At 46.9% G+C, this 26,407-nt stretch overlaps 1 protein-coding gene across 1 annotated transcript in view; it reads right to left on the reverse strand.

The window, feature by feature from the left end:
• Positions 1-25,009, reverse strand: part of LOC133359846 (deleted in malignant brain tumors 1 protein-like) — a 72,787-nt gene extending 47,778 nt beyond the window's left edge. The window contains exon 1 of the mRNA XM_061578400.1: positions 24,931-25,009. Coding sequence (XP_061434384.1) covers positions 24,931-24,969 — 39 coding nt within the window. The 5' untranslated portion in view covers positions 24,970-25,009. The remainder of the gene's footprint in view (positions 1-24,930) is intronic.
• Between the last annotated feature and the right edge of the window lie 1,398 nt (positions 25,010-26,407).

The following is a 26,407-nucleotide window of genomic DNA, read 5'->3' on the forward strand; positions in this document are numbered from 1 at the left end:
GTGCAGACCGCGGCCCCGGCCCTCCGCGGGCAGGCCACTGCGCAGAGGCGGCCGTCAATTCATGCGGGCCCCCCCCCCGTCAGGAACGTAGACTGCCTTCTTGGGATCCCAACCCACGGCACCCCCTTCCACGATGGGTCCCCCCGTCCACGCTGTCACCTGCTTCCAACGGCGCAGATTAAACTGGGCATCCAAACACTTCGCAGCAGCCTGTGACGTCAACTTCTCATGGCCGCACACCGGCATAGGGATCCCCAAATCTCTCGACAGCTCTATGATTTTGCCCAAAATAAGGGGTTCCAATAGGTCAGGCTCCATCTCAGGGTATGCGGCCATGGCCAATTCCAGGACAGCACCCCTGTATGCCACCGGCGACTCTTCGGGTGCCCGCTGGCGCTGAACGAATCGTCGGTGAGAGTAATCCGGAGGCTCGTACGCATCCGCCATCTCATCAAAAACCCCTCTCTGTGTCTTCTTCTTCTCGGCCTTGATGGAACGGAAAAATCTGACCGACTCATCGTCGAGAAGAGTTGGCAGGACTTCCAGGGCCTCTGCGTCAGTCCATCTGGTGGAGCGTACCGCCGCCAAAAATCGGCAGCCGAACGCACTCCAGTCGCCGCCAATTGAGAATTCTTTAACTGTCGTCAAGTGACGGCTGCGGGTCCTCGCTCCGCTGTCCTCCGCAGACGGCGCGTCGCGTGGCATGTTCAAGATGGCGTCGCACCGCAACGTGTCAAAGATGGCGGCTTCCCGTCGCGGAAGACTCAAGATAGCGTGTTCCCGCGGTTCTTCTCCCGCCACACCCAAAATGGCGTCCACATGCCGCGTGGTAGAGGGCGCTGGCGGCGCAGGCAAGGCCCTGGTCTGTTGTTCACCCCCGGGCCTCCCCGAACCCGTCGCCGGCGTGACGAGGTTGCACAGTTGTGTCAAGACAGTCTTTAAAGTCTCCAGCTGGGCCGCCATCTGTCGCCATCGCTGGTCAGCATCCCCCAGCGCGAGCGGATCCACCGAAGCGGCGACCTCCTGCACCCCCGGGCCGTCACTCGTTCCCGTGTTGATTTCTCCCTCCATCGTTGGCAGCGCCACTGCCTGAGGAAGGTCGTCGTCGTCGGAAGATGTAGCAGACGATGATGCGGGGATATTCTTTTGACATGCCGTTTCACTTCTGACACCAGTGTAATAAAGGACTCTTGCACTGGCTCTGTCTCCGTTGTCCTTTATTGGTTCGTACAACTTGCCCGCACGGCGTCTCGCTCAGAGTCTCCTCCGTCTCCCGCTCGGCAGCCCCACTGCTGCCGTCGCTCTTGCAGCCCTGTTGCTGACTCACTATGCAGCCCCGCTGCTGGCTCGTTACACAGCCTCTCCGCTTCCCGACCTGCAACCCCACGGCTGCTCACTATGCAGCCCCGCTGCTGGCGCTCTGTCGCCTCCGTGCCCGGACACCGCTGGCCGACGGTGCCGAGTCCCAACCCTGTGGCGATCACGCCACTTTCCTTCTCCTGCCCTGCGTGGCCTTCTTCTGTCTCTATTCTCACACTCTCTCCCCAGCCCTTCCGGTTCCTGTCCTTAAAAGCTCTCTCTCTCTCTCCACGTGACCCTAACTCCTCCCACCTGTTACGTCACATCCCGCGAGCCCGTTTACGCTCGCATTACATATACATCATTTTTTGCCTTTTGTTTCATGAGTATGGAGTTTAGTCCGTATTCAGTGCCTACTTGGCAATTCTTGGCTTGTCTCTTGTATTAATAACATGGAGCATTTCTTGTCACTGTCCATCAATAGTCTGCAAGCATTGATGGGCTCCATTTGCCATGATAGCGTTTCTCCATTGTTGCAATGTCCTGGGGAAATCGCTCGCCATGCTCGTCGCTCACTGCTCTGCAGTTTAGTGGAAAAAAATCGCGATGAGAGTGCAAAAAAATGTATCTTTAGTGACATGTTGCAACCAAGGCTTTTGTATGCCTCGAGGAGGTTTTCCACTAACTCCCTGTAGTTGTCTGCCTTGTTGTTTCCGAGAAAACGTGTTGCCACTAACTGGAAGGCTTTCCATGCCGTGTTTTCCTTGCCACGCAGTGCACTGTCAATGCATCATCTCGAAGAAGTTCACGAATATGATGACCAACAAAGACACCTTTCCTTTATCTTAGCGTCACTTAACCTTGGCAATTTTCCACGGAGGTACTTGAAAGCTACTTGTGTTCTGTCCATGGTTTTGACAAAGTTCTCTATCATACCCAGCTTGATGTGTGAGGGTGGTAACAACATCTTCCTTGATTCAACAATTGGTGGATGCTGAACACTTTTCCTCTCAGGCTCCAATGACTGTCGGAGTGGCCAATCGATCTTGATGTAGTGGGAAACGCTCGCACGACTATCCCATTTCGCAGTGAAAATAGCAGCATTTTGTGTATCCAGTCTGCAGACCAAGCAAGAGAGCAACAACCTTCAAATCGCCACAAAGCTGCCACTGATGTTGGTCATGGTTTATGCACCTCAAAAGTTGTTTCATGTTGTCATAGGTTTCCTTCATATGGACTGCATGACCAACTGGAGTTGATGGCTAAACATTGCCATTATGCAGCAAAACAGCTTTAAGACTCAACTTTGATGAATCAATGAACAGTCTCCACTCATCTGGATCATGAACGATGTTGAGGGCTGCCATCACACCATCGATTTGTTACAGGCTACAAGATCACCTTACATGAAGAAGAATGGGACACGATCCTTTTGATGGTCATGGAACATGGAAAACCCAAACATCACCTGGCAAGAGATTCCACTGCTGCAGTCTGGAGCCCAACAGCTTTGCCTTACTCATGGGTAGTTCCAAATCCCTGACAAGGTCTTTCAGTTCACTTTGTGTTATGAGGTGTGGTTCAGAGGAGAAGGATGGTAGAAAATCTGGTTGATGTGACCTTGATGGTTCAGGACCAGAAGTTTCATCCACTTCCTCGTCTGACTCAAGTGACAATGATTCTGGTGCACAGCCCACTTTCTTCTTTGACACACCTTTCCCAACTGGAGGCGCCATGCAGCAGTAACAATTGCTGATATTCATAATCAACGATTTTTGGGTTTAGATCGCGTTTATTTATAAATGTGTCGTAACCCTCCACCACCCGACACGGCCAATCAGTAAAAAATGTGTCACGTTGACAAAGACAAATAGTTCACTGCTTTAGCCCACCGGTGTGTTGAAGCAACAACATTCACAATTTGAGTACGACGTTTCGCTGGTAATTACAACCAGCATCATCGGGCAATTCGCCAGAATGGTGAGGCTCTCCTGTGTCTCCCGTTCTTATATAGAGCAGCAGCAGGATGACGTCATCATTAACTCATTAACTCATCAGGTGCAAAGATTCAAGGGGGGAGTGATTGTAATTATATACTAGATTAGTAATAAGGCTATTGTTACGATGCGAGTTGTAGATTAGTAATCATTTGGAATGTGTTTTATTGTGATTATGCTACATTAGTAATCAGTTAGTGGTTGTTTCCCTTATAAGTAATTGTAATGTATCTTATTTAATAATACGCTTCCAGGCCGCACTAAGCCTGTAGCTGTCTGAGCGATTAAAGTTATTTCTGTTTCTCTCAATTTCAATCGATTCTCTAATTAGTCTTTGCCAGTAGTAACTAGTTTTACACAACACTTCCACGTTGTCAAAATCAATTGAGTGTCCCTGTTGGCATGCATGTTCTGCTACTGCCGACAGTTGTGTTTGTGATAGTTTAATATTTCTCTGGTGTTCTTTTAGTCTTACACTAACGTTACGCCCTGTCTGTCCAATATAGCATCTGCCACATACACAATTAATCCGATATACACCTTCTGTTGATAATTTAGGTAATTCGTCTTTAGTGCACGTTACTAGTTGTTGAATTTTGTGTACTGTACCAAATCTTACTGTAATGTTTTGCTTTTGCAAAACACGGGCTAATTTATCAGTTACTCCTGAGATAAATGGTATTTTTATTGTTTTAATAATCTGATCGCTTTCAGCAGTGTTGCTTTGCGATCGTGATTTGGCTTTTAGTGCTCTGTTGATTTGAGCATTATTGTAGCCATTCTGTCTTAGTGCTTCTTTAACATGTTTAATCTCTCTCACTAGACTTTCACCATCTGACACTGTTTTAGCCCGATGTATGAGCGTCTTGATAAGAGAGGATTTCTGAGCTGGGTGATGATGCGAATCTGCATTCAGATAGGCATCAGTGTGCGTTGGCTTTCTGTAAATGCTGTGTGTTATTTTACCGTTTGGGCCATGCCCAAGTAAAATATCCAGGAACGGGAGTGTGTTATTCACCTCCATTTCCATGGTGAACTGAATGGCCGGGTTTTGTGCATTGAGATGATTTAGAAAATCGTTAAGTGTATCTTTACCATGTGGCCAGACAACCAAAGTGTCATCCACATATCTAAACCAAAAGGATGGTTTTAATGTGCTCGAGGCAAGTGCTCTGGTTTCAAAGTTTTCCATGTACAAATTTGCTATAGCAGGAGATAAAGGAGAGCCCATTGCTGCTCCCTCCCTTTGTTTAAAGAATTCGCCTCTCCATAAGAAGTAAGTGTTATTTAAACAATGGTCTGCGAGTTTCGGAATATCTTTTGGTAAACCTGTATTCTTTACCAGTGTATCAAGTAATTTAAGCGACTCGCTCACTGGAACCTTAGTGAATAGCGAAATCACATCAGAACTCACCAAAATATCATTAGGGTTAAGTTTAATATCTTTGATCATATTCACAAGATGTTCTGAATTTCTTATGAATGATGATGTCCTACCGATGTAAGGCTGAATTTGTTTAGTTACATATTTTGCTAATTTATAGGTGGCAGAGCCAATTGTACTGACTATAGGTCGTAAAGGGATGCCGACTTTATGGATCTTTGGTAGCCCATACAGTCTAGGTGGTTTTGAAGCCCTTGGCTTCATTAGGAATTGCTCATTTTTTGGGATTAATGAATTTGCAATGATTGCAGTAGTCTTACGTTCCAAAGTATTAGTTGGATCTCGTTTAATTTTAATGTAGGTACTTTCCTCTAATAAATCTTTAATTTTATTATCATAATCGGCTCGTGACATCACTACTGTAGTGCGGCCCTTGTCAGCTGCTAGGATTTGAATATCTTTGTTTAGACGAAGCTCTCTTAAGGCTTTTGCCTCGTTCGAGCTAATATTTACTTTAGGTACTTTACTATTCTGAATAATTTTGGCAACCTCGTGTCTAGTCATCTCTGCCTCATTATGTGGAAGGAGTCTTACTGCGGATTCTACCTCAGCAATTATCTCATCCACTGGAATTGTGCGTGGGGTAACGGCAAAGTTAAGGCCTTTAGAAAGGACAGAAATCATGTCAGTGGTTAAATCAATGTTAGTCAAGTTCATTACGGTTTTGTTTTCAAATTGTTCGTTTTTAATAGGGATTTGTTTATTGTAAAGTCTAGAAAATTTGTTAATTTGGTTAGCATTTGTTAGATTAAACGCATTATCAGCCGATTGTTGTGTTATAGTATCGATTATATTCCAATCATGCATGGACACACTATTGCTTATATTTAAATGTAAATGCTTTAGCGATTCAGAAATGTAGTGTCAGATGGTGAAAGTCTAGTGAGAGAGATTAAACATGTTAAAGAAGCACTAAGACAGAATGGCTACAATAATGCTCAAATCAACAGAGCACTAAAAGCCAAATCACGATCGCAAAGCAACACTGCTGAAAGCGATCAGATTATTAAAACAATAAAAATACCATTTATCTCAGGAGTAACTGATAAATTAGCCCGTGTTTTGCAAAAGCAAAACATTACAGTAAGATTTGGTACAGTACACAAAATTCAACAACTAGTAACGTGCACTAAAGACGAATTACCTAAATTATCAACAGAAGGTGTATATCGGATTAATTGTGTATGTGGCAGATGCTATATTGGACAGACAGGGCGTAACGTTAGTGTAAGACTAAAAGAACACCAGAGAAATATTAAACTATCACAAACACAACTGTCGGCAGTAGCAGAACATGCATACCAACAGGGACACTCAATTGATTTTGACAACGTGGAAGTGTTGTGTAAAACTAGTTACTACTGGCAAAGACTAATTAGAGAATCGATTGAAATTGAGAGAAACAGAAATAACTTTAATCGCTCAGACAGCTACAGGCTTAGTGCGGCCTGGAAGCGTATTATTAAATAAGATACATTACAATTACTTATAAGGGAAACAACCACTAACTGATTACTAATGTAGCATAATCACAATAAAACACATTCCAAATGATTACTAATCTACAACTCGCATCGTAACAATAGCCTGATTACTAATCTAGTATATAATTACAATCACTCCCCCCTTGAATCTTTGCACCTGATGAGTTAATGAGTTAATGATGACGTCATCCTGCTGCTGCTCTATATAAGAACGGGAGACACAGGAGAGCCTCACCATTCTGGCGAATTGCCCGATGATGCTGGTTGTAATTACCAGCGAAACGTCGTACTCAAATTGTGAATGTTGTTGCTTCAACACACCGGTGGGCTAAAGCAGTGAACTATTTGTCTTTGTCAACGTGACACATTTTTTACTGATTGGCCGTGTCGGGTGGTGGAGGGTTACGACACATTTATAAATAAACGCGATCTAAACCCAAAAATCGTTGATTATGAATAACATTGGTCGCGAAAGCCTACGTGTTAAATTGCTGATATGATCTGTTGGCTCTCTCCAAATCATTTGCACTGCAAAAAGGCATATATTTCCATTTCCTGTTCAACCACTGGCAAACATTTGTTGCACTAGTGTCTCAGCGTGTGTGGGGCCCACATATTGTCATGATCTCCAATTTTGCAGCCAAAATAAAGGAGATAGGATTTCTTAACCTTAGTGGTTATACTGTGCTTTTGTGATGTAAAAGTCACTTCACCACAAACATAGCAGAAGTTATCTGCTTTGTTCGCACAAGTACGAGGCATCTCTGCTCACTTTGGCTATACAGAAATGTGTCCCTTTGCAAAATCAAACACTGACAAATAAGAGAGCACGGCACTATGGATTTCTAGAGCTGATATAGCACAATTTGTTCAGCAGCAGGATGCCTGCCTAGTTATGATTGCATCTTCCATGGCTTCTAGGGATAACATCATGCAATTCATATCATGTATCATGCAATACCAGGTTCAGATTGCATCATTCATTGTTTTGCTCAAAAAGCAAGTACTGCCGAAACCCAGTCATACATTTATTTATAGATACAGTCAAATATGTATTTTAGTCATTTCTGGTTTAAATTGAGATCCCTTCTCCTCCGCCATTCCCAAGTCAAGGGTCGTATATTCTGACCCAGTAGCACATCTTGAAAACTAGAGCCAATCAACAATTTTAAGCATTTTCATTCTCAGTGACGCAGAATTAGTAAAGTTAAACTACATTTACTTCGTACGCATTTTAGCTGTAGACCAGTGTTATCAGAGCATGTTTGTTTGCATGTTCACCACAATTGCTGTGTTAAATGCAGACTTTATTCCTTTAAAAAGGTATCTATTTGGTGTTTTAACATCTTAATACCTGTTTTATTGCCAGCAAGGGTAACACCTATTTAATTTTTTCTTACTTTGATTCTGGCAAAAAGGTCCAATTAGTTATTTCCGAGGTCCCTTCAAACGATCTCTCGTTCACATAGTAGGAGGCAGCACTTTCACACCCGCCCATCCACAGCACTATCTGTGATCGAAGCAGAGTACAAGTCAGATGTTTTACTTGCAGGTGAAAGCGGCAGGAACAGGTAGTGGCGGAAATGTGGTTGGATAGAGAACGAGAGAGGAGTCAAAGATGATACCAAGATTACGGGCAGACAATACAAGGATAAGAAAGAACAGGGGAAAGGAAATGAAGTAGGAGGGCAGGGAGGTGGGAAACGGGAAGCAGGAAAGAAAATAATTTTGGTTTGTAAGGATTGATACGGAGAGATTGCTAGGGCAGCCAAGCAATATTGGATGGCAATCAGGCAGGAGAAATGTGAAAAGCAAGGTCAGGAGTGAAACATTGTGTATCTAAAACACTGGCGTCTTAACACACTGCCCAGAGTACTACTGCCTCATGCCATACGTATTCTAAAATGGCTCTGCCTTTTTTACATTTGGTTGAATTGCAAGCCAGTAACTGATCCAGTAGTTTTCTTCCATAGTCAGCGTTTCCACTGATGATACAGTGAGGGAAAAAAGTATTTGATCCCCTGCTGATTTTGTACGTTTGCCCACTGACAAAGAAATGATCAGTCTATAATTTTAATGGTAGGTTTATTTGAACAGTGAGAGACAGAATAACAACAACAAAATCCAGAAAAACGCATATAAAATAAATTATGAATTGATTTGCATTTTAATGAGGGAAATAAGCATTTGACCCCTCTGCAAAACATGTCTTAGTACTTGGTGGCAAAACCCTTGTTGACAATCACAGAGGTCAGACGTTTCTTGTAGTTGGCCACCAGGTTTTCACACATGTCAGGAGGGATTTTGTCCCACTCCTCTTTGCAGATCTTCTCCAAGTCATTAAGATTTTGAGGCTGACGTTTGGTAACTCGAACCTTCAGCTCCCTCCACAGATTTTCTATGGGATTAAGGTCTGGAGATTGGCTAGGCCACTCCAGGGCCTTAAAGTGCTTCTTCTTGAGCCACTCCTTTGTTGCCTTGGCCGTGTGTTTTGGGTCATTTTCCTGCTGGAATACCCATCCACGACCCATTTTCAATGCCCTGGCTGAGGGAAGGAGGTTCTCACCCAAGATTTGACGGTACATGGCCCCGTCCATCGTTCCTTTGATGCGGTGAAGTTGTCCTGTCCCCTTAGCAGAAAAACACCCCCAAAGCATAATGTTTCCACCTCCATGTTTGACGGTGGGGATGGTGATCTTGGGGTCATAGGCAGCATTCCTCCTCCTCCAAACACGGCGAGTTGAGTTGATGTCAAAGAGCTCCATTTTGGTCTCATCTGACCACAACACTTTCACTCAGTTGTCCTCTGAATCATTCAGATGTTCATTGGCAAATTTCAGACGGTCATGTATATGTGCTTTCTTGAGCAGGGGGACCTTGCGGACGCTGCAGGATTTCAGTCCTTCACGGCATAGTGTGTTACCAACTGTTTTCTTGGTGACTATGGTCCCAGCTGCCTTGAGATCATTGACAAGATCCTCCCGTGTAGTTGTGGGCTGATTCCTCACCGTTCTCATGATCATTGCAACTCCACGAGGTGAGATCTTGCATGGAGCCCCAGGCCGAGGGAGATTGACAGTTCTTTTGTGTTTCTTCCATTTGCGAATAATCGCACCAACTGCTGTCACTTTCTCACCAAGCTGCTTGGCGATGGTTTTGTAGCCCATTCCAGCCTTGTGTAGGTCTACAATCTTGTCCATGACATCCTTGGAGAGCTCTTTGATCTTGGCCATGGTGGAGAGTTTGGAATATGATTGATTGATTTCTTCTGTAAACAGGTGTCTTTTATATAGGTAACAAGCTGAGATTAGGAGCACTCCCTTTAAGAGTGTGCTCCTAATCTCAGCTCGTTACCTATATAAAAGACACCTGGGAGCTAGAAATCTTTCTGATTGAGAGGGGGTCAAATACTTATTTCCCTCATTAAAATGCAAATCAATTTATAACATTTTTGACACGCGTTTTTATGGATTTTTGTTGTTGTTATTCTGTCTCTCATTGTTCAAATAAACCTACCATTAAAATTATAGACTGATCATTTCTTTGTCAGTGGGCAAACGTACAAAATCAGCAGGGGATCAAATACTTTTTTCCCTCACTGTATATGGGCAAAAGAAATCCAGCTCAACCGGTTCCTCAACAATTGATTGCCACAAGTTTCAGTACGTGCCAACACTCTTCAATGTCTACACCAGTGAAATGCCACCAACCTGGTCATGCAAATGTGTATATGCAGATAACCTTGCCCTTGCAACGCAGGCAGCCACATTCTATGACATCAAATCCACTCTAAACCAAGACCGAAACACCATGGGGGAATATTTCCGGAAATGGAGGCTCAATCCAATTTCCCAGAAAACAAGTCACTGCATTTCATCTTGATAATAGGAGCGCAATGCACACTCTGACCTTCTGCCTAAACAGTGTGACACGACCCCACTCCAACCTATATCGGAGTGGACTGTACGCCAACTTTTCATGACCTCCTAAAAAGGTAGCTACAAAGACCATTACAAGGGTCAACCTGGTCCAGAAACTGACAAGCACAAGCTTGTGAGCATCACCACCAGTGCTACAGACATCAATGAGTACCCTTGTCTACTCTGTAACCGTGTATTTTGCACCAGGATGGACCAGAAGTTGTCACACTCGACTTGTTGATGTCCAACTGAACACTACAATGCGGTGCATCACTGGAACCCTCAAGTGGACCCCAACACCCTGGCTACCCGTGCTGTACAAATCTCTCCTCCACCCGTCTATCACAATGCTGCAACACTCCGAGAAGTCCTGCGAATTGAGGAATACAGTTGCCTTCCCCTTCATCAGGACCTCAATAGTATCCCTTTTCATCACGTTAAGTCACGCAAGCTCTTTTGGACCCATGCGCTTAACATTCAACAATGCGAATTCAACCCTGATTAAGCCTGGAGAGCTGAATGGGGTTCAAAATAACTCACAAACAAACACCTTGTGAAAAATCCAAAGCAGAAAATCCCTGGGTTTGATCTTCCACGAAACGCATAGTCTAGCCTAAACCACATCCACTGCACAAACCATGGCAGATGCGGATACCTAATGTACAAATGTAAAATAAAAAAACTCTGCAGTAATAGTGTACGACTGTGGTCACCCAGAACAGACAGCACAACGTATAACGCGATGCAATGTCCGATTCACAAATACGAACGAGACATCACAGCGATACACTCCACTGCTCCTAATGTGAAATTGTAATTATTGATCTGTATCTACATCAACTGCCATTAGAATGAAGATTATAATTTCCTCGGTGATTGCTAGGATGTGTTACATCAAGCATGATCTACAGGTATTAGTTTAAGTAATTCATGCATGGGGCTTACCATTGAACATTTTGAAGAGTCTAAGATCGTAGCCCTTTTCATTTATAAAGGTTTTGACCGTGTCTGGAATCTTAATTTCCAAGCTACCATCATTTGGGATCAACTGCTATTTCCAAGTTTGGATTCTAACGTTCTTCCATATAGGTCAATATGTTCAGTTGTTAGTAGGCAATCGGATACCTTCACCATCAACTCTGGTGTTCTGGAAATCTCTGTCTCCAACAATATTTATTCAGTTTATTAATGGACTAACATCTTCTGCTCACAATATGATCCACTCCTTTGCAGATAATAGCAGACAGCATGCGTCGTAATAAAAAAAGTAAAGAAATGGAGTTGCATGTTGAAATTATTTCCCACAGTATGTATATAACCATGCTAATTGGAGGTGGGGGGGGGACAAACTAAACATGCAAAAAAAACTGTTGAAGTGAAATAAAATCACTGATGGAGGGGAGGGGTTGGCCCCGGGTTATCTGAGCAATGAATGGGACAAACGACTCTTCATCCACCTACTTAGCACAATATTGTAATGCGAGCAAGGACAGGGTCACGTGAGTGGGGGCGGAGTCAGGGTCACGTGAGGAGGAGGAGTCAGGGTCACGTGAGGGGAAGGATATGGGGGAGAACCGGAAGGGGATCGGGAGTCGAGAGAGAATAGAGAAGGGAGAGGCCACGCGGAGTGCTGGCGAGGAGTGGCACGATTGCCACGAGTTTGGAGTCACGGCACCGTCGGCCAGCGGTGTACGTGGAGCAGCGGGGTGTCTGCAGAGTGTGCGGGAGCACACGGAGCAGCAGAGTGGCTGCTGAGTGTGCGGAGTCACACGGAGCAGCAGGGTGGCTGCAGAGTGTGCGGAGCACACGGGCAGCGGTGTGGCTGCAGAGAGAAAGAGCGGAGGACTCGAACGACGTGCGGAGGCACGAGACGGAGAAGGTGCGGGTCCGACCGGAGACATCGCGGGGTGCGAGCAAGAACCCAAATAAACAACATCGCCTGAGAGTCCTTTATTACACTGGGGTGAGAAGTGAGACATGTCGAAACAGCTCAGAAGAAAAACCACACCTGCACCATCTTCTGCACCATTTTTGAAGACGACGACGACCTTTCTCCGGCGGTGGCGCTACCAACGATGGAAGGCAGAGGCGACGCAGGGACGGGCAACGCGCCGGGAGTGCAGGATGTTGCCAGCTCAGCAGGACCGTCTACGACGGTGGGCGCCGAGGAGGGATGGCGACATGTGGCGGCCCAACTTGAGTCGCTGAAGGCTGTTTTAACGCAGTTATGCACCCTGGTGACGCCCACGACGAGTCCGGGGAGCCCGAGCAGGGAGCAGCCGAGTGGGGCCTTGCCGTCGCTTCCAGCCCTCTCCACCACGCGGCACGAGGCCGCCATCTTGGCCGTGGTCGGGGAGGAATGGCGGGAAGCCGCCATCTTGCCGCCTCCAACGCGGGAAGCCGCCATCTTGGGCGGGGTCGGAGACGACCGACGGGGAGCCGCTATTTTGAACACATTGCAGAGTGATGCCATCTTGTCGCTGCCGTATGGATCACCATCGGCGAATGACGGCGGCGTGGGGACCCGCAGCCATCGTCTAACGACTGTCAAAGAGTTCTCCATTGGCAGAGATTGCCGTTTTCAAGCGGCGGTACGATCCGCTAAATGGACGGATGCGGAAGCCTTGGAGGTCTTGCCAATGCTTCTTGACGACGAGTCCGTCCGGTTCTTCCGTTCCATCAAAGCCGCTAAGAAGACGACGCTACAGGGGGTCTTTGAGGAAATGGCGGAGGCGTATGAGCCCCCGGACGATGCACATCGCAGGTTCATGCAGCGGCAACGGGCACCTGAAGAATCGCCGGTGGCATTCCGGAGCGCTGTGATCGAGCTAGCTATGGCCGCGTATCCGGAGACGGAGCCCGATTTGTTGGAACCCTTGATGCTGGGCAAAATGTTGGAGTTATCCAGGGATTTGGGCATTCCCATGCCCGTGTGCGGCCACGAAAAGTTAACGTCCCGGACGGCGGCTAAGTGCCTGGATGCCCAATTCAACCTTCGCCGGTGGAAACAGGTGACAGCGTGGACAAGGAGCCCCACCATCGACGGCGGTGCAACAGGGGGGGACCCGAAGAAGCCCATCTACGTTCAGGATGAGAGGGGTCCTGAGGAGCTGATGGCGGCATCGACCCAGTGGCCGGCTTGGGGAGGAGCGGGGTTGCGACCAGGGCCGCCGGCGCAGGAGCGACAAGACAGAGGGGGTGCTGCACGGCGAGCCGATCTGGCGTGTTTCCGCTCCGGCCGTAGAGGCCACTTCGCCAGAGAATGTTGAGCTCGCGTTCAACAGCCGCCCCAGCAGGAGGCTTCGGTCATGGACGCGACGGGGCAGGACCACCCACGACAGGCAAGTCGGTACGCATCAGACACCTGGCAAGGCCTGTCATCTCATGCATCACCATCGCTACGCGGGCCGGGTGCCATTACTGACGGGGGGGCATTCAGTGGTCCGTGTCGCTCGCTTACGCAGTGGCGCAAATTGGCACGAAGGGTAGTTGCGGCCGCTACTGGCTCGTCGACCATGCCGGGGTCGATCCAAGGGATCGACGTGCGCATTTTGGTTGACTCGGGAGCGTCCGCGACTATTATCTCCGATGTGATATTTCACCTCTTGTCCATTCCGCCGGGGCGGGTGAGGCCGGTTTACGACTCTTGCATAGCGGCGAATGGGGGTAGTATGGGCATTGTGGGTCAGGTGGACGCCAGTATATCGGTTGGGGGGGTTTCCGCTTCTGGGACAGTATTGATTTCCAGGTCCCTCGCGGTGCCCTATTTGTTGGGGACCGATTTCCTAGCCAAGATGCCCATTCAAATAAGGGTGGATCACAATTGTATCAAATTACCGGGGGGTCGGTGTATTTCATTCTTGCCGTCATCCTGGGCCCAGGCAGCTCCTGACCGTCAGGTGCAGGCGCTGTCCGAGGTATCGGTTGATTTTCCGCCTGGCTCGCAGATGCTTATTCCGCTGCGGTATCGGAAACCGGTGCCTGGAATCGAGGGTGCGGCGGGTGTTTTGTTATCACCGTCTACTGTTATAACAGGTGGCTTGACGCTGGTGGGGGCACAGACGATTGTCCGGCCGGGTCAACCTCCGTTTTTACAGGTGTTGAATGGGAGCGCGGATAATGTTGTTGTACCGACCGGAACGGTTTTGGCTCACGCTATGACTGCTTTCACGAGCCATGGCGATCAGGACCGCCGAGGCCTTGTAGGGGGGGTATCGGTCTCCACGTCACAGGACGATCGATGGATTGCCGAGTTGTGCCGGGAAAATATGTCTTTGACTGCGGACCAGCGGTCCGCGCTCCATGCGCTGTTGGGGAGGTATTCCGACGTCTTTAGTGCGGACGATTTCGATTTGGGTCGCACCTCCTTGCTTTCCCACCACATTGATACGGGGGATGCCGCTCCGATTCGGATGAACCCGCATCGGTTGAGTCCGCCGGAGCGGGATCACATTCGCGGCGCAGTGGAGGAGATGCTGGCCGCTGACATTATTTCCCCATCCAACAGTCCGTGGGGCGTGCCGGTGGTCCTTGTGAAGAAAAAGGATGGGAAGCTGCGGTTTTGTGTTGATTTTCGCAAATTAAATAAGGTGTCGGTTGCGGCTGCGTACCCCCTGCCGCGTATGGACGATTCCCTCGATGCCTTGTCTGGGGCAAATTTTTTTTCTACTCTTGATCTCTCATTGGGATTCTGGCAACTTCCCCTGGACAAGTCCTCGAGGGAAAAGACGGTTTTCCGGACGCCGCAGGGATTGTTTCAGTTTAATTGTTTTCCCATGGGCTTGAACGCCGCCCCCGCGACATTCCAGCGGCTGATGGAGCTCGTGTTAACGGGTCTGCAGTGGGAGACGTGCTTGATATACTTAGACGATGTTATCGTTTTCAGCCGCACGTTTGAGGAACATTTGCGGAGGTTGGACATGGTGTTTGCCAGAATGCTTTCTGCCAATTTGAAATTTTAGCCCAAAAAGTGTCACCTCTTACAACGATCCGTGCGCTATTTGGGCCACATTGTCAGTTCCGACGGGGTCGCCACGGACCCGGAGAAGACGGCGTGCGTCCGTAACTGGCCGACTCTGGCCTCAGTGGGCGAGGTGCGTCGGTTCGTTGGGTTCGCTTCATACTACCGCCGGTTCATTCCAAACTTTGCCACGATCGCTAGGCCGTCGCACCTCCTTATGGCTAAAGGCCGGAGATTCAGCTGGGGACCGACGGAAGAGGCGGCGTTTCAGGGCCTGCGCGATCGTTTGGCGTCGCCACCGACGTTAGACTATCCAGATTTCACTCGACCTTTTATTCTGGATACTGACGCTAGTGACACCGGAATTGGGGCTGTTCTCTCCCAATCTAGGAATGGCGTTGAATGTGTGGTGGCTTACGGTAGCCGTGTGTTGTCTGCTGTGGAGACCCGTTACTGCGTTACTCGCCTCAAACTTTTGGCCATTGTACATTTTCTTCGACAATATTGGCCGTATTTGTACGGCCGTACGTTTATTATGCGCACGGACCATGCGGCTTTGCAATATGGCCTGCGAGTTGACCAACCGTCTGGCCAATTGGCACGATGGTTGGAACGCTGCAGGAATTTTCATTCGATATTCAGTATCGGAAGGGGTCGCGTCACGCGAACGCGGACGCACTCTCCAGATTGCCACCGGGGTCCCCTTGCGCTTGCGCTTCGGGCACGAATAGGTGTACGCGGGTTCCGCAATCCCCTCGGCCTGTTGTGTCCGCTGTCGAGGTGCCCGAGGCTCCCGTATGCCCGGGACCTGTCGAGGTGCCCGAGGCTCCCATATGCCCGGGACCGGCTGAGGTGCCCGAGGCTCCCATGTGTCCGGGACCGGCTGATGGCGTTTTGAACCTGCCGCATTCGGTATGGGTTCGTGAGCAATTGCTCGATGAGCCGCTGGGAGCCATGCGGGGTCGGGCTGCGAAGGGGATGGGGGGCCCGCTGTCCGGTGGGACGCCTTGAGCCGCTCTCCGGGATGGGTTGCTGATGTGGAGGGAAGGGTTGCATGATCGCTGGCGTCTGGTGGTGCCGTCCTCGTTACGGTACGAGTTGCTTCGGACTCTGCACTCCGAGACGTTGTTACATCTCGGGGTGCAGAAAACCTTGTTGACGTTGCAGCGGGACTACTTCTGGCACGGCATGACGACCGATATCGTCGGGCACATTCGGGCGTGTCCCGACTGTGCCCGGCGGAAGCCGCCTAAACACCCATATGTTCCACCAGTGCAGTTCATACAGGTGTCTCGGATTAACGAGTTGGTGGCGTTGGATATTTTGGGGCCTTTCCCGCCGTCCGCTCGGGGGAATACATTTTTGCTGGTCGGGGTGGAATATCTTTCCCGCTGGGCGATGGCTTGGCCCTTGCCCGACCAGTCGGCGGCGTCTACCACAGACGCGTTCCTGTTCGGATATGTAATGGACAAAGGGGCGCCGGAAAGGTTGCTCACAGACCAAGGGCGAAATTTTTCTTCTAAATTATTGGCCGAGGTGTGTGCTGCACTGGGGACCAAGAAAGTTCAAACGTTTCCCTACCACCCGCAAACGGATGGCATGGTGGAATGGCTTAATCGGACCCTGTCGGCCATGCTCTGTCACACGGTTAGCAAAAAGCAGGCTGATTGGGATTTGCATATCCCTGGGGTGCTCTCTGCATACAGGATGACGCCTCATGCATCGACGGGGTACTCACCTTTTTTTTAATGTACGGCCACGAGAATGTGCCGCCGATGGACGTGCAGCTGGGTACGGAGGCGAAGGGTCCTGTTAAGCCTCTTCCGGAGTACATTCAGGACGCCGATTGTCGCGTGGCGGAGGCACGGGAGGGGGCCAGATTGGCTACGGCCAAGACCCAGGCCCGGAATGAACGTTGCGCTCGGCGCTCGGATGGGGAATCCCCCTGGCGAGTGGGGGACATGGCCTGGCTGCAATGCCCGCAGGTGCGGGTGGGGACCTCCCCTAAGTTGCACCAACCATGGCAGGGGCCGGTTGTGCTTATTGAGGTGCCTAGTCCGCAGTCCGCGCGTGTTCGTTTTGGATCGCGGCGCTGGTACATGCATACGTCTCGATTGAAACCCTACGTGGCAGCCACGTTCGGATGCGTCATCTCCTAATGTTGCCTTGCCGGTGTCTGTTGTATCCGACGTGCCACTGACTTTGCCTGTTCAACCTGCAAGCGCGCCTGTCATGCCTTCTACAGACGGACCGGCCGTGACACGGATGGAGACAGTGATTTCTACTCCGGGTGGGCCTACCCCGGCGACGGGTCTCTCTGGGGAACGGGACTCTGAAATTGACAGGACTCCAACAGCGGGGGGCGGTTCCGATCCCACTACTCCTAAAACCCTGTCGCGGTCACGGTCTGTGCGGGGGCCGCCCCCCGTTCGGGACGGGCCGGCGACCCGCACGCGTTCCAAGTCCCTTTCCTTTCGTCAATTATTCTATTTATTGTTGTTGTTGTTGTTATAATCTCCGTTTGTCTTGTGATGCCTGATTGCTGGACTGTTGCTCGCATTATTTTGTTCTGTTGCAGCCGGGGACGGCTGGGTTTTTCTACAGGGGGGGGGGGGGGTCATGTAATGCGAGCAAGGACAGGGTCACGTGAGTGGGGGCGGAGTCAGGGTCACGTGAGCAGGAGGAGTCAGGGTCACGTGAGGGGGAGGATATGGGGGAGAACCGGAAGGGGATCGGGAGTCGAGAGAGAATAGAGAAGGGAGAGGCCACGCGGAGTGCTGGCGAGGAGTGGCACGATTGCCACGAGGTTGAGTCACGGCACCGTCGGCCAGCGGTGTACGTGGAGCAGCAGAGTGGCTGCTGAGTGTGCGGAGTTACACGGAGCAGCAGGGTGGCTGCAGAGTGTGCGGAGCACACGGGCAGCGGTGTGGCTGCAGAGAGAAAGAGCGGAGGACTCGAACGACGTGCGGAGGCACGAGATGGAGAAGGTGCGGGTCCGACCAGAGACATCGCGGGGTGCAAGCAAGAACCCAAATAAAGGACAGACGGAGAACAACATCGCCTGAGAGTCCTTTATTACAATATGATGGCCTTTCTTGAAAGCCGCTTCTAGCCTGGCCTCCCCACTGCCAAGCCCACCAGACCCACAAGATGGTTCGATGTGTGATGTTGTATATACGTTGGACTTCTTTTGCACTGTACATAGCCAATTTGCATTGATCGTAGGTTGAGGGGGAAGGACAACAAACTCAGCAACACAGTTTTAAAGAATTGATTTTTCAATCTATATTTTAAAATGCATGGCTCCAGTGGCTTCCTGATATCGGAAGGAAGAGCATTCCAGACTGCCACAGAAGCGCGTCTGAAAGCACATGATGCAGTGACCGTCTCTGTTCGATGGTTGTCCAAAAGCCGGGGCGAGAACGACCGGAGTTCACGTGATGGTTTATGCTCCTTGCCAAGATCAGTAAGTATTGTGGTTCAATTGTGGAAACCACTCAGTGTGTCATGAGTGCGATCTTATAACATATCCGTTTGGTAACTAGATGCCAATGCTGCTCGGCAAAGCACTGGATGGACACGGTTGGTTTGAGCCTTGGGGAATATGACTCGTCATAAAGAGGGAAGGTTGGAAACCAGGAGAAAATGGTGCAATGGAGCCACAGTGGCAGTCACAATGGATGCAATTTGTGATAAAATCACCCAGGATCTTATTTTATGTAGATGTATACAGCGCCTTAATCCAAAGCATGTTACATGAATCTAAAATTGGTACACATGATGGAAGTGTTTGAGATAAAGAGTGGTCATTAAAAGTGGTGGTGTAGTTATGGTGATAGTTGGGAGCATAGGCGGCAGAGGTTATGGTTGGGGTAGTGATAGGGGTTGAGGTAGTGATAATGAGGACTAATAGGGGTTGGGGTAATGATACAGGTAGAGGTAGTGATAGGGGTAGAGGTAGTAATAGGGGTAAGGATAGTAACAGGGGTAGTGACAGGGGTTGAGGTAGTAATATGGGTAGTGAGAATGAGGACTAATAGGGGTTGGGGTAGTGATGGGGTAGTTTTAGGGGTTTGGGTAGTGATAGGTGTAGGGGTAAGTGATTGGGGTCGTGATACAGGTAGGGGTAGTGATAGGGGTTGGGGTAACAGATATGGGAGTGATAGGGATAGGGGTAGTAATAGGGGTTGGGTTAGTTATGTAGAGGTAGTAATATGGGGTTGGGGTTGTAATATGAGTTAGTTGGGATAGTGCTAGGGGTAGTTTTGGGTGTGTCCTCCTTTATGATTATTAATACATAATTTATATTAGATTTATAATTGTTCATCACAAGGTTTCTTTAAGTTGCTCTCTTTTATACCACATATATGTTGAGCCCATTATAACAGGGCCTTCATTCCTAGTAGCAGAGTTATGGTCTGAACAGGGAGGCTTTCACTCTCATGCCTAGAAATATATAAATGTGATATCGCACCTGTGACCCTCACGGGTCAGGGTCCCTTTTTCCGAGATTATTGGTTGGAATGTTGTAGGAGGTAGAAAACACCATACAAATATATAATATCCAGCCTCCCAGTCGAAAGACTCGTCCCATGGTCTGGTTGCATTAACGGTAATTAATATTTATGAGAACGGGCATGATTTCAATCGTGGAAATGTACATTTTGAACTCAAAGTTCTCAAAGTATGACATAATAAGAATAGCGTTACCCTTTCTGGCAATAAAACAGATGTTAAGATGTTCAAACACCAAATATACAGGGTGTTTCAAACAAATGAACCCGATTTGAAATTGCTATATCTCTGCAACCACGCCCATGAATGAAACTCTTACCACTTGAAAGGGCGGGGCATACAGTTTCAAAGGATTACCGCTAGATGCCTCTGCCAGCGCACAAACAGCCCCTAGCCTCAGTCATTCGCAAGATGGCGACCCCACAACACAAGGCGTTTGCGTTCTGCAGTTCAGCAAGACCGAATCCTTAATTGCGATGCAGCGTGCGTTTAAACGGCGTTTTGGCATTGATCTGCCAATGTCAAAGTGCATGGTGGCACAAAGACCGTGTTTTTCTGCTACCCTTAGTGACTATCTGGATGACCTCAAAAACATAATCACGGCAGCGGTGACTTCAGTGGAAGAAGACGTTTTAAGAGGCGTTTGGTACATATTAAACTATAATCTCGATGTTGTCCGTACAGCAGGTGGAGGGCACAAAGAGCATTTATAAAATGGTTAGTAAAACTTGATAACTCATTAAACCGTTTGTAACTTTTCGTGTAATTGTAACATGTTGCCATTGTGAAATATACTGCTTTGAAATTGGGTCCATCTTTTTTTAACACCCTGTATATATTTACATTTTTGCAAGGATTCAAGACTGCATTAACTACATGTACTTGTAGTGAACATGGAAACAAACAAAATACCACCTATTTTATTGCCAGAAAGGGTAAAACCTATAATCTTTTTATACTACTGGCAAAAAGTTCCCATTTTGTAGCTGCTCACCGAGCTATAAATGTGCTGATAGTGCATTGTCTGTGCACCATTCGCCTTTTGGCATTCTATTGTCTGACACTGGTGTGACAAGGCCCTAAAGAAGGCCGTCTCTGGTGTGGGCCATTAATTTTCAAAGATAATTTACATGTTATTTTATCAGAGCGTGTTTGTTTGCATGTTCACCACAAGTACGTGTGGTTAATGCAGACTTGAATCCTTGCAAAAAGTTTATATTTGGTGTTTGAACATTTTAACACCTATTTTTTTGCCAGTCTATGTGAAAGGCATGGCTCCCAGGTGCTAACCTACGAAGAGGGCCCACTGGTAATTGTTCTGATGTCTTACTGTAATAGTTATTAATGTAAGAAAACCTCTAGACACTAGCTTGCGAAAATCTATTAAATTAAATCATATATATTGTAAGACCCTATACATACAATAAATGGTGGTTCAAGGTCTGGAATCTGTCCACAGACAGATGCCCATGAAATATAAATTAATCCATGGCATATCAGGACCTTGTCTTTCTCCGTGATAAAACCTTGGATTAGCGTTAGGTTCAACTATGTGTGGTTGTTAGTACAGAGCTCTAGGTCAGATTACCAAAGTGAATTACATGGTATATGAGCGAAATTATACGTAAAAATAATGGCTGAGGATCGTAACCTCAGGCTGCAAGAAGAGGCCACGAGGATGGAAAAAGAGGTCCTGATGGAGGAAAGGAAGGCTATGATGAATGCAAGGCAGGCTATGATACAAGCGATAATGATTGCATGCTATTAGAACTTTAGACCAACGAGATCTGGCAGGGGATACTGTAGATGCACCCAAACAGAGTGACTCAGCAAGCGATCATACATAATACACTCAGATACGTAGATCAGAGCTAGATGACCTTAAGACAGAGATGAAGGAAGTTCTAAAATATGCAACAAATGATGGAAGTTCTCTCAAATATGCATAAAATGACAGAGGATGACAAAGGTTGTCTGTCAGGCGGCTGAACAAACAAAATCATCATTCCAAGGTAACAAACTAAAACCACATGACAAAGGTAAATCACATGATAAACACAAATCACAAGATCAGGGTAAATTGCACAACAGAATGTTATCACGATATGGGCAAGACTCATGCAAAAGTCAGAAGTCATGTGATAAAAGTAAATAGAGACAAACACAGATTCCGGGGTAGGGGGAAGTCAAGTGATAGGGAAACTACCAGTGAGGATGATGGTCTGTCTACATCATGTGAAAGTTTTTATACTGAGACGTTCGATGAGGACCAGCTATCTAGAAAGTGGGCTCTAAGTGGTACAAATTTCATGGTTGAATGAGGCTATCAAGAGGGGTCATACGTTTCGATCCAGAAGATAAGTTTAGAAGTATACAGAACCATTTGTATCATGTTAAAGTCGTAACAGGGAGATGAAACTTAAACAAGTCAAAGGAGAAAGCACTTCTGTTCTGCTGGAGTTTGCATGAAGGTGCCGGTAAATAGGTAGTCATTATCACATAAGACCAGGGCTAACTTTGATTGTCTTGGGCAGACGTTCATTCAGATATATGGCGAAGATATAGATATTTCAGATGGTATCAATGCAGCTAAAGCTATGTCTTAACGAGTCGATGAGGACACACGGGAGTATATAATACATTTCAAGCATGTTTACTATGCAAACCGAGTTAGCAGCACCCCAGTGGATGACCAGGTATTCAAGGTGATGTTCTTTAATTCCTTGAGACCGGAAATTATTCGGGTTGTCAGGATGATGTTAAAACCAGAAACAGCTTGCCTACACTAAATTGAAAAAGGAAAGTGCACATAGGCAATCGGAGAAAAGGGCATCTGGCTTAATATAATGCCGCAGTCCACCATCTGGCTCAGTTGTATCTAGAAGGGGAAATAGTTCCTGAAGGCTATGGCAGTGTTGGGAGACAACTAAATTGGATACCAATGGTCAGGTTTAAAAATACAAGTAACCAAGTGGTGGAAAATGATCTGCGAAATTACTCAAAGGATAGGGGGGGGGGGTAAAATTCTATGGGACTACAAGGTCAATGAAAAAGGGGGTCAGGTTTGAGAATAACCCCAGGTCTCGGGAAAATGTTACGGTTCCATATGACAATCCCAGATTTCGGGGAAATGCAGCTCAACCATACAATGATCCCTGATTCCAGTCTATTCAGGGTCCAGCTCAACCTGGCCCTGCACTATTAATGCCACCACCAGCAAGAAAAGGTGGATAACCACCACCCAATCATGAGACAAGGCGTGTTCTGAGGATTAACCGAGAGGACACTCTTCCTGATCAAGAGATAGTCACCATGACAAGGGGTGACTTTGAGATACCCGAGCAACTAACCCAGATAGCAGACGTTGATGACATGAAAATAAGTCAATGGAAGATCGATGTGACAGATGAGAATGATATTACTCTAGAGGTGTTAAGTAAATGTTACAGCTTGGGGAGCCGATTCCTCTCGGACCAGCGGGTCATAATTATCAGTGACATTTCAAGGAACCATGACCGGCAATGCTCTCTGTGATACAGGAGCTGAAAATTCAGTGATCTCGGAGGGATTGTGACGATTTTCAGAGTGCTCTGATAGTTCGAGGTAAAACATTTCCCGTTGTTCCCAATTAATATTACGTTTTCTGGATGTGAGAACACCTGCATATGACCCCTGGGTAAGGTATTAGTGGAATTGGCAATTATTTGCCTTAAACAGACTCACCCATTGTACATTGTGCAACATGCCGAGAGATAATAATTGGGATAGAACTGCAGAATCATCTTAAACAGTGTGCATTACGGTACCAATCAAATCTGGGCCCAATCAGAGCCAGAAACCTATAAAGAAATGCAGAATGAGAAAAGAGGCAAATCTATTGAGATGCTTGGAAGCTGGAGTGGCAGGGAGCGAGCTTGTACTTATGAATTGCGAGCTGCATGCGGAATTTGCGATCCGTAGTGAGGGAGTTTGTGGGGGTGTTGACACTAGCGCCTTAGAACAGAATGCATGTCTCCAAAAAGATATTCACTCAGAGAAAATTATTTAAAACAATGGTGTACTGCCTCCCAAAGATGAAGTGATTAAGGGGGGTACTGACACCATAACTCTGTCAGAATTGACCAACCATTTAAATGACGAGTCTAAAAACATTGCCAGTGCTAAAAAATTCATAATTTTGAGGAGCACCAACAAGCTCCTTCATTGATGAGTGACCTGACAGTGGATGAGTACAAACAGCAGGGGGTAAAACCAGATCGCCAGAGGGACGCAAAACCCGACCCAAACCTCGTACATGAGTTGAAGGTTCGCACTTTGGCCAATTATATACCTAGACATTAGTATTTTTCTTCGTCATGTATTGGTGCATAAGGTTGCATCGGTTGGTCACGTGTTTTTCATGTATATTGTAGAAGAAGAATGATGCAGAGTTGACGTGATTATGAGACTAGTTGATGCTTTGATCTATTAAATACTCAGATTTGTAGTGTACTGAGTGTCCGAGTGGCTTGTTTCTATTTCACGAGTCATATTACTTGAAAAAGCCTGTACTGATGGACAGATCTATGAACCTGCTAACCATTGCGGAGAATGTCTTATAATTGATGTAAGAAAACCCCTAGACACGAGCTTGCGAGAATCAATAAAATAAAATAATTAATATTGTAAGACCCTCCACATACAACAGAAGGGATCGTATAGGGGTAGCGATAAGGTAAGGGGTAGTGATAGGGGAAGGGGTAGTGATAGGGGAAGGGGTAGTGATTAGGGGTAGTAGTAGTCATAGGGGTCGTGGTAGTGGTATGGGTTGGGGTAGGGGTAGTGATAATGGTTGGGATAGGCTTGGTTGTAGTTGGGGCATAGAGTAGCAGTAGCAGGATGGAATAGAAGAGAATAGATAAGGGTTGTTTTAAGAGAGGAATACGAGCCGGTTGTGAAGACGATGCTCTGTGTACTGCAGTAGGAGTTGGTTTCAGTGGAGGGAAGAGAGAAGGAAGAAGAAGAGGGCGATACACGGAGGGACGGTAGAGACTGGGAGCATAGATGACCGGATGGGACAGAGTAGTGTATCTCAGCAGCTAAGCAGAATTGAGCCTGAATGAGTGCTCATGTGGGCCACCATCGTGCAAGCAACGTTAAGTGTTAAAATTGCCGGCGCCAGGAGCTCAAACCGTCGAGCCGTGTATTGCAAGCCCAGTAGGCTAACCATTTACATAGCGGTAGCATCCCCATCACTCACTAGACCAAACCCCAAACAATTTAGACTCCGATTATTCCTGCCTTGGGACGCTGTGACCCTTGTTCAGCTTACCGTGGCCAGCATCATCAGCACTGTCAGTAGCAGCTGCATTGATCCGGACAGAAGCCGGGAAGTTGGCACCACGCGGCCCATGTCCAAACGCTTTTGGATAAAACTTTTGCTGGAAGTGAGAAAAGATACGTAAGTATGCATGTTCTTTCGCACCGTACAATAACCAACCGTGCTAATCGGAGGTGCGGGGGGAGGACAAACTAAACACAACAACCAGCAGTTCTAAATAAATTAGCTATCATTGTAGTATAGTGCTGTAATGTATAGTAGAGTAGTGCATAATAGTGTAGAGTATAGTAGTGTAGTGTTTAGTAATGTGTAGTGTATAGTAGTAAAGTGTATACCGTAAGTAGCCGTGATAATTGGAGAACACAATGACGATTGGCTGTGGAGTGCTCAGACCTTTATAGCTCGATCCAGGTTAGGTCAGTTCAACACAAGACTTCAATAAGGCGAGGAAACACATGAACATGTTTCAACTAAACAGCGCGAGTGCACTTATGAGCTTGCTAAAAATTTGTTTAACTACTAGTTTTTTTAAATGAACGAAAATACTTGATATTGCCTTCGTGGTGTTTTGATAGTCTACAATCCAAGAAAAGTCCTGAATTTAAGCCGTCACCAGCAACCATATAAAGTGGGGACACAATTAACTTAGGAAAACAATGATACACGTGGATTGGTATGGTTGATATATGGAACTTAGATCAAAAGACTGATTTGGTATTTTTTTTAATAAAAGTGATTAACTTATAATATTTATGTTATATACTTATAAAATATTTATTAAAACGTACAACTTTAAAAAAGCGTGTTTAAACCTATTTGTAATGTTAAGATATTTTGCAAAATGTGTCAGGTTCTGGCTTAACCTGTTGGTGTAAATGTTGATTGTTGTTGTGTGGGTGTCCTGTTAATGACTTTGGGAGTATATCTAATCTTTAACAAGCTAAATAAAAAATATACTTGACACTCCACGAAACAGAATTACACCGAGCTGTATATGGCAGCGATTCTTGATCAGTTCCATGATGGTGCTCTTATAGATGAGTTAGAAGTGGTAGACACGGCACAAAATGTTTAGTTAAAGCTACACAGCGCTATTTATAACTATGAATAACTGTACATAAACTGCATAACTACGAATATCTACGTTAGCACACTGCATTTTGAACTAAACATTCAATTGTAATACTGCAGCAGTGCATGCTCACCTCTCCGGCCTCATCACTTGTGTTGGAGACCAAATTGAGAACTTGGCTATAAGCGGGTCTGAAGTTGATCACGAGGTAGCTTTGTCCTCTTTAAAGAAAGAAGAATGTGTAAAAGAGTGCCTTCAGACAAAAAGACACAACTGGGGTAAACCAGTATTCGGTCAGTTACCACAGCTGTCAAAGCACCTCTATGGAATTGTTGTGTAATGATCGAAAATGACCAAGCCAATGTGCAGCCTATCAGCTATTCAAAAATAAACCAA

The sequence above is a fragment of the Lethenteron reissneri genome, chromosome 66, assembly GCF_015708825.2.
Source record: "Lethenteron reissneri isolate LAM-NWPU_2019-01 chromosome 66, ASM1570882v1, whole genome shotgun sequence".
Lineage (NCBI taxonomy): Eukaryota > Metazoa > Chordata > Hyperoartia > Petromyzontiformes > Petromyzontidae > Lethenteron > Lethenteron reissneri.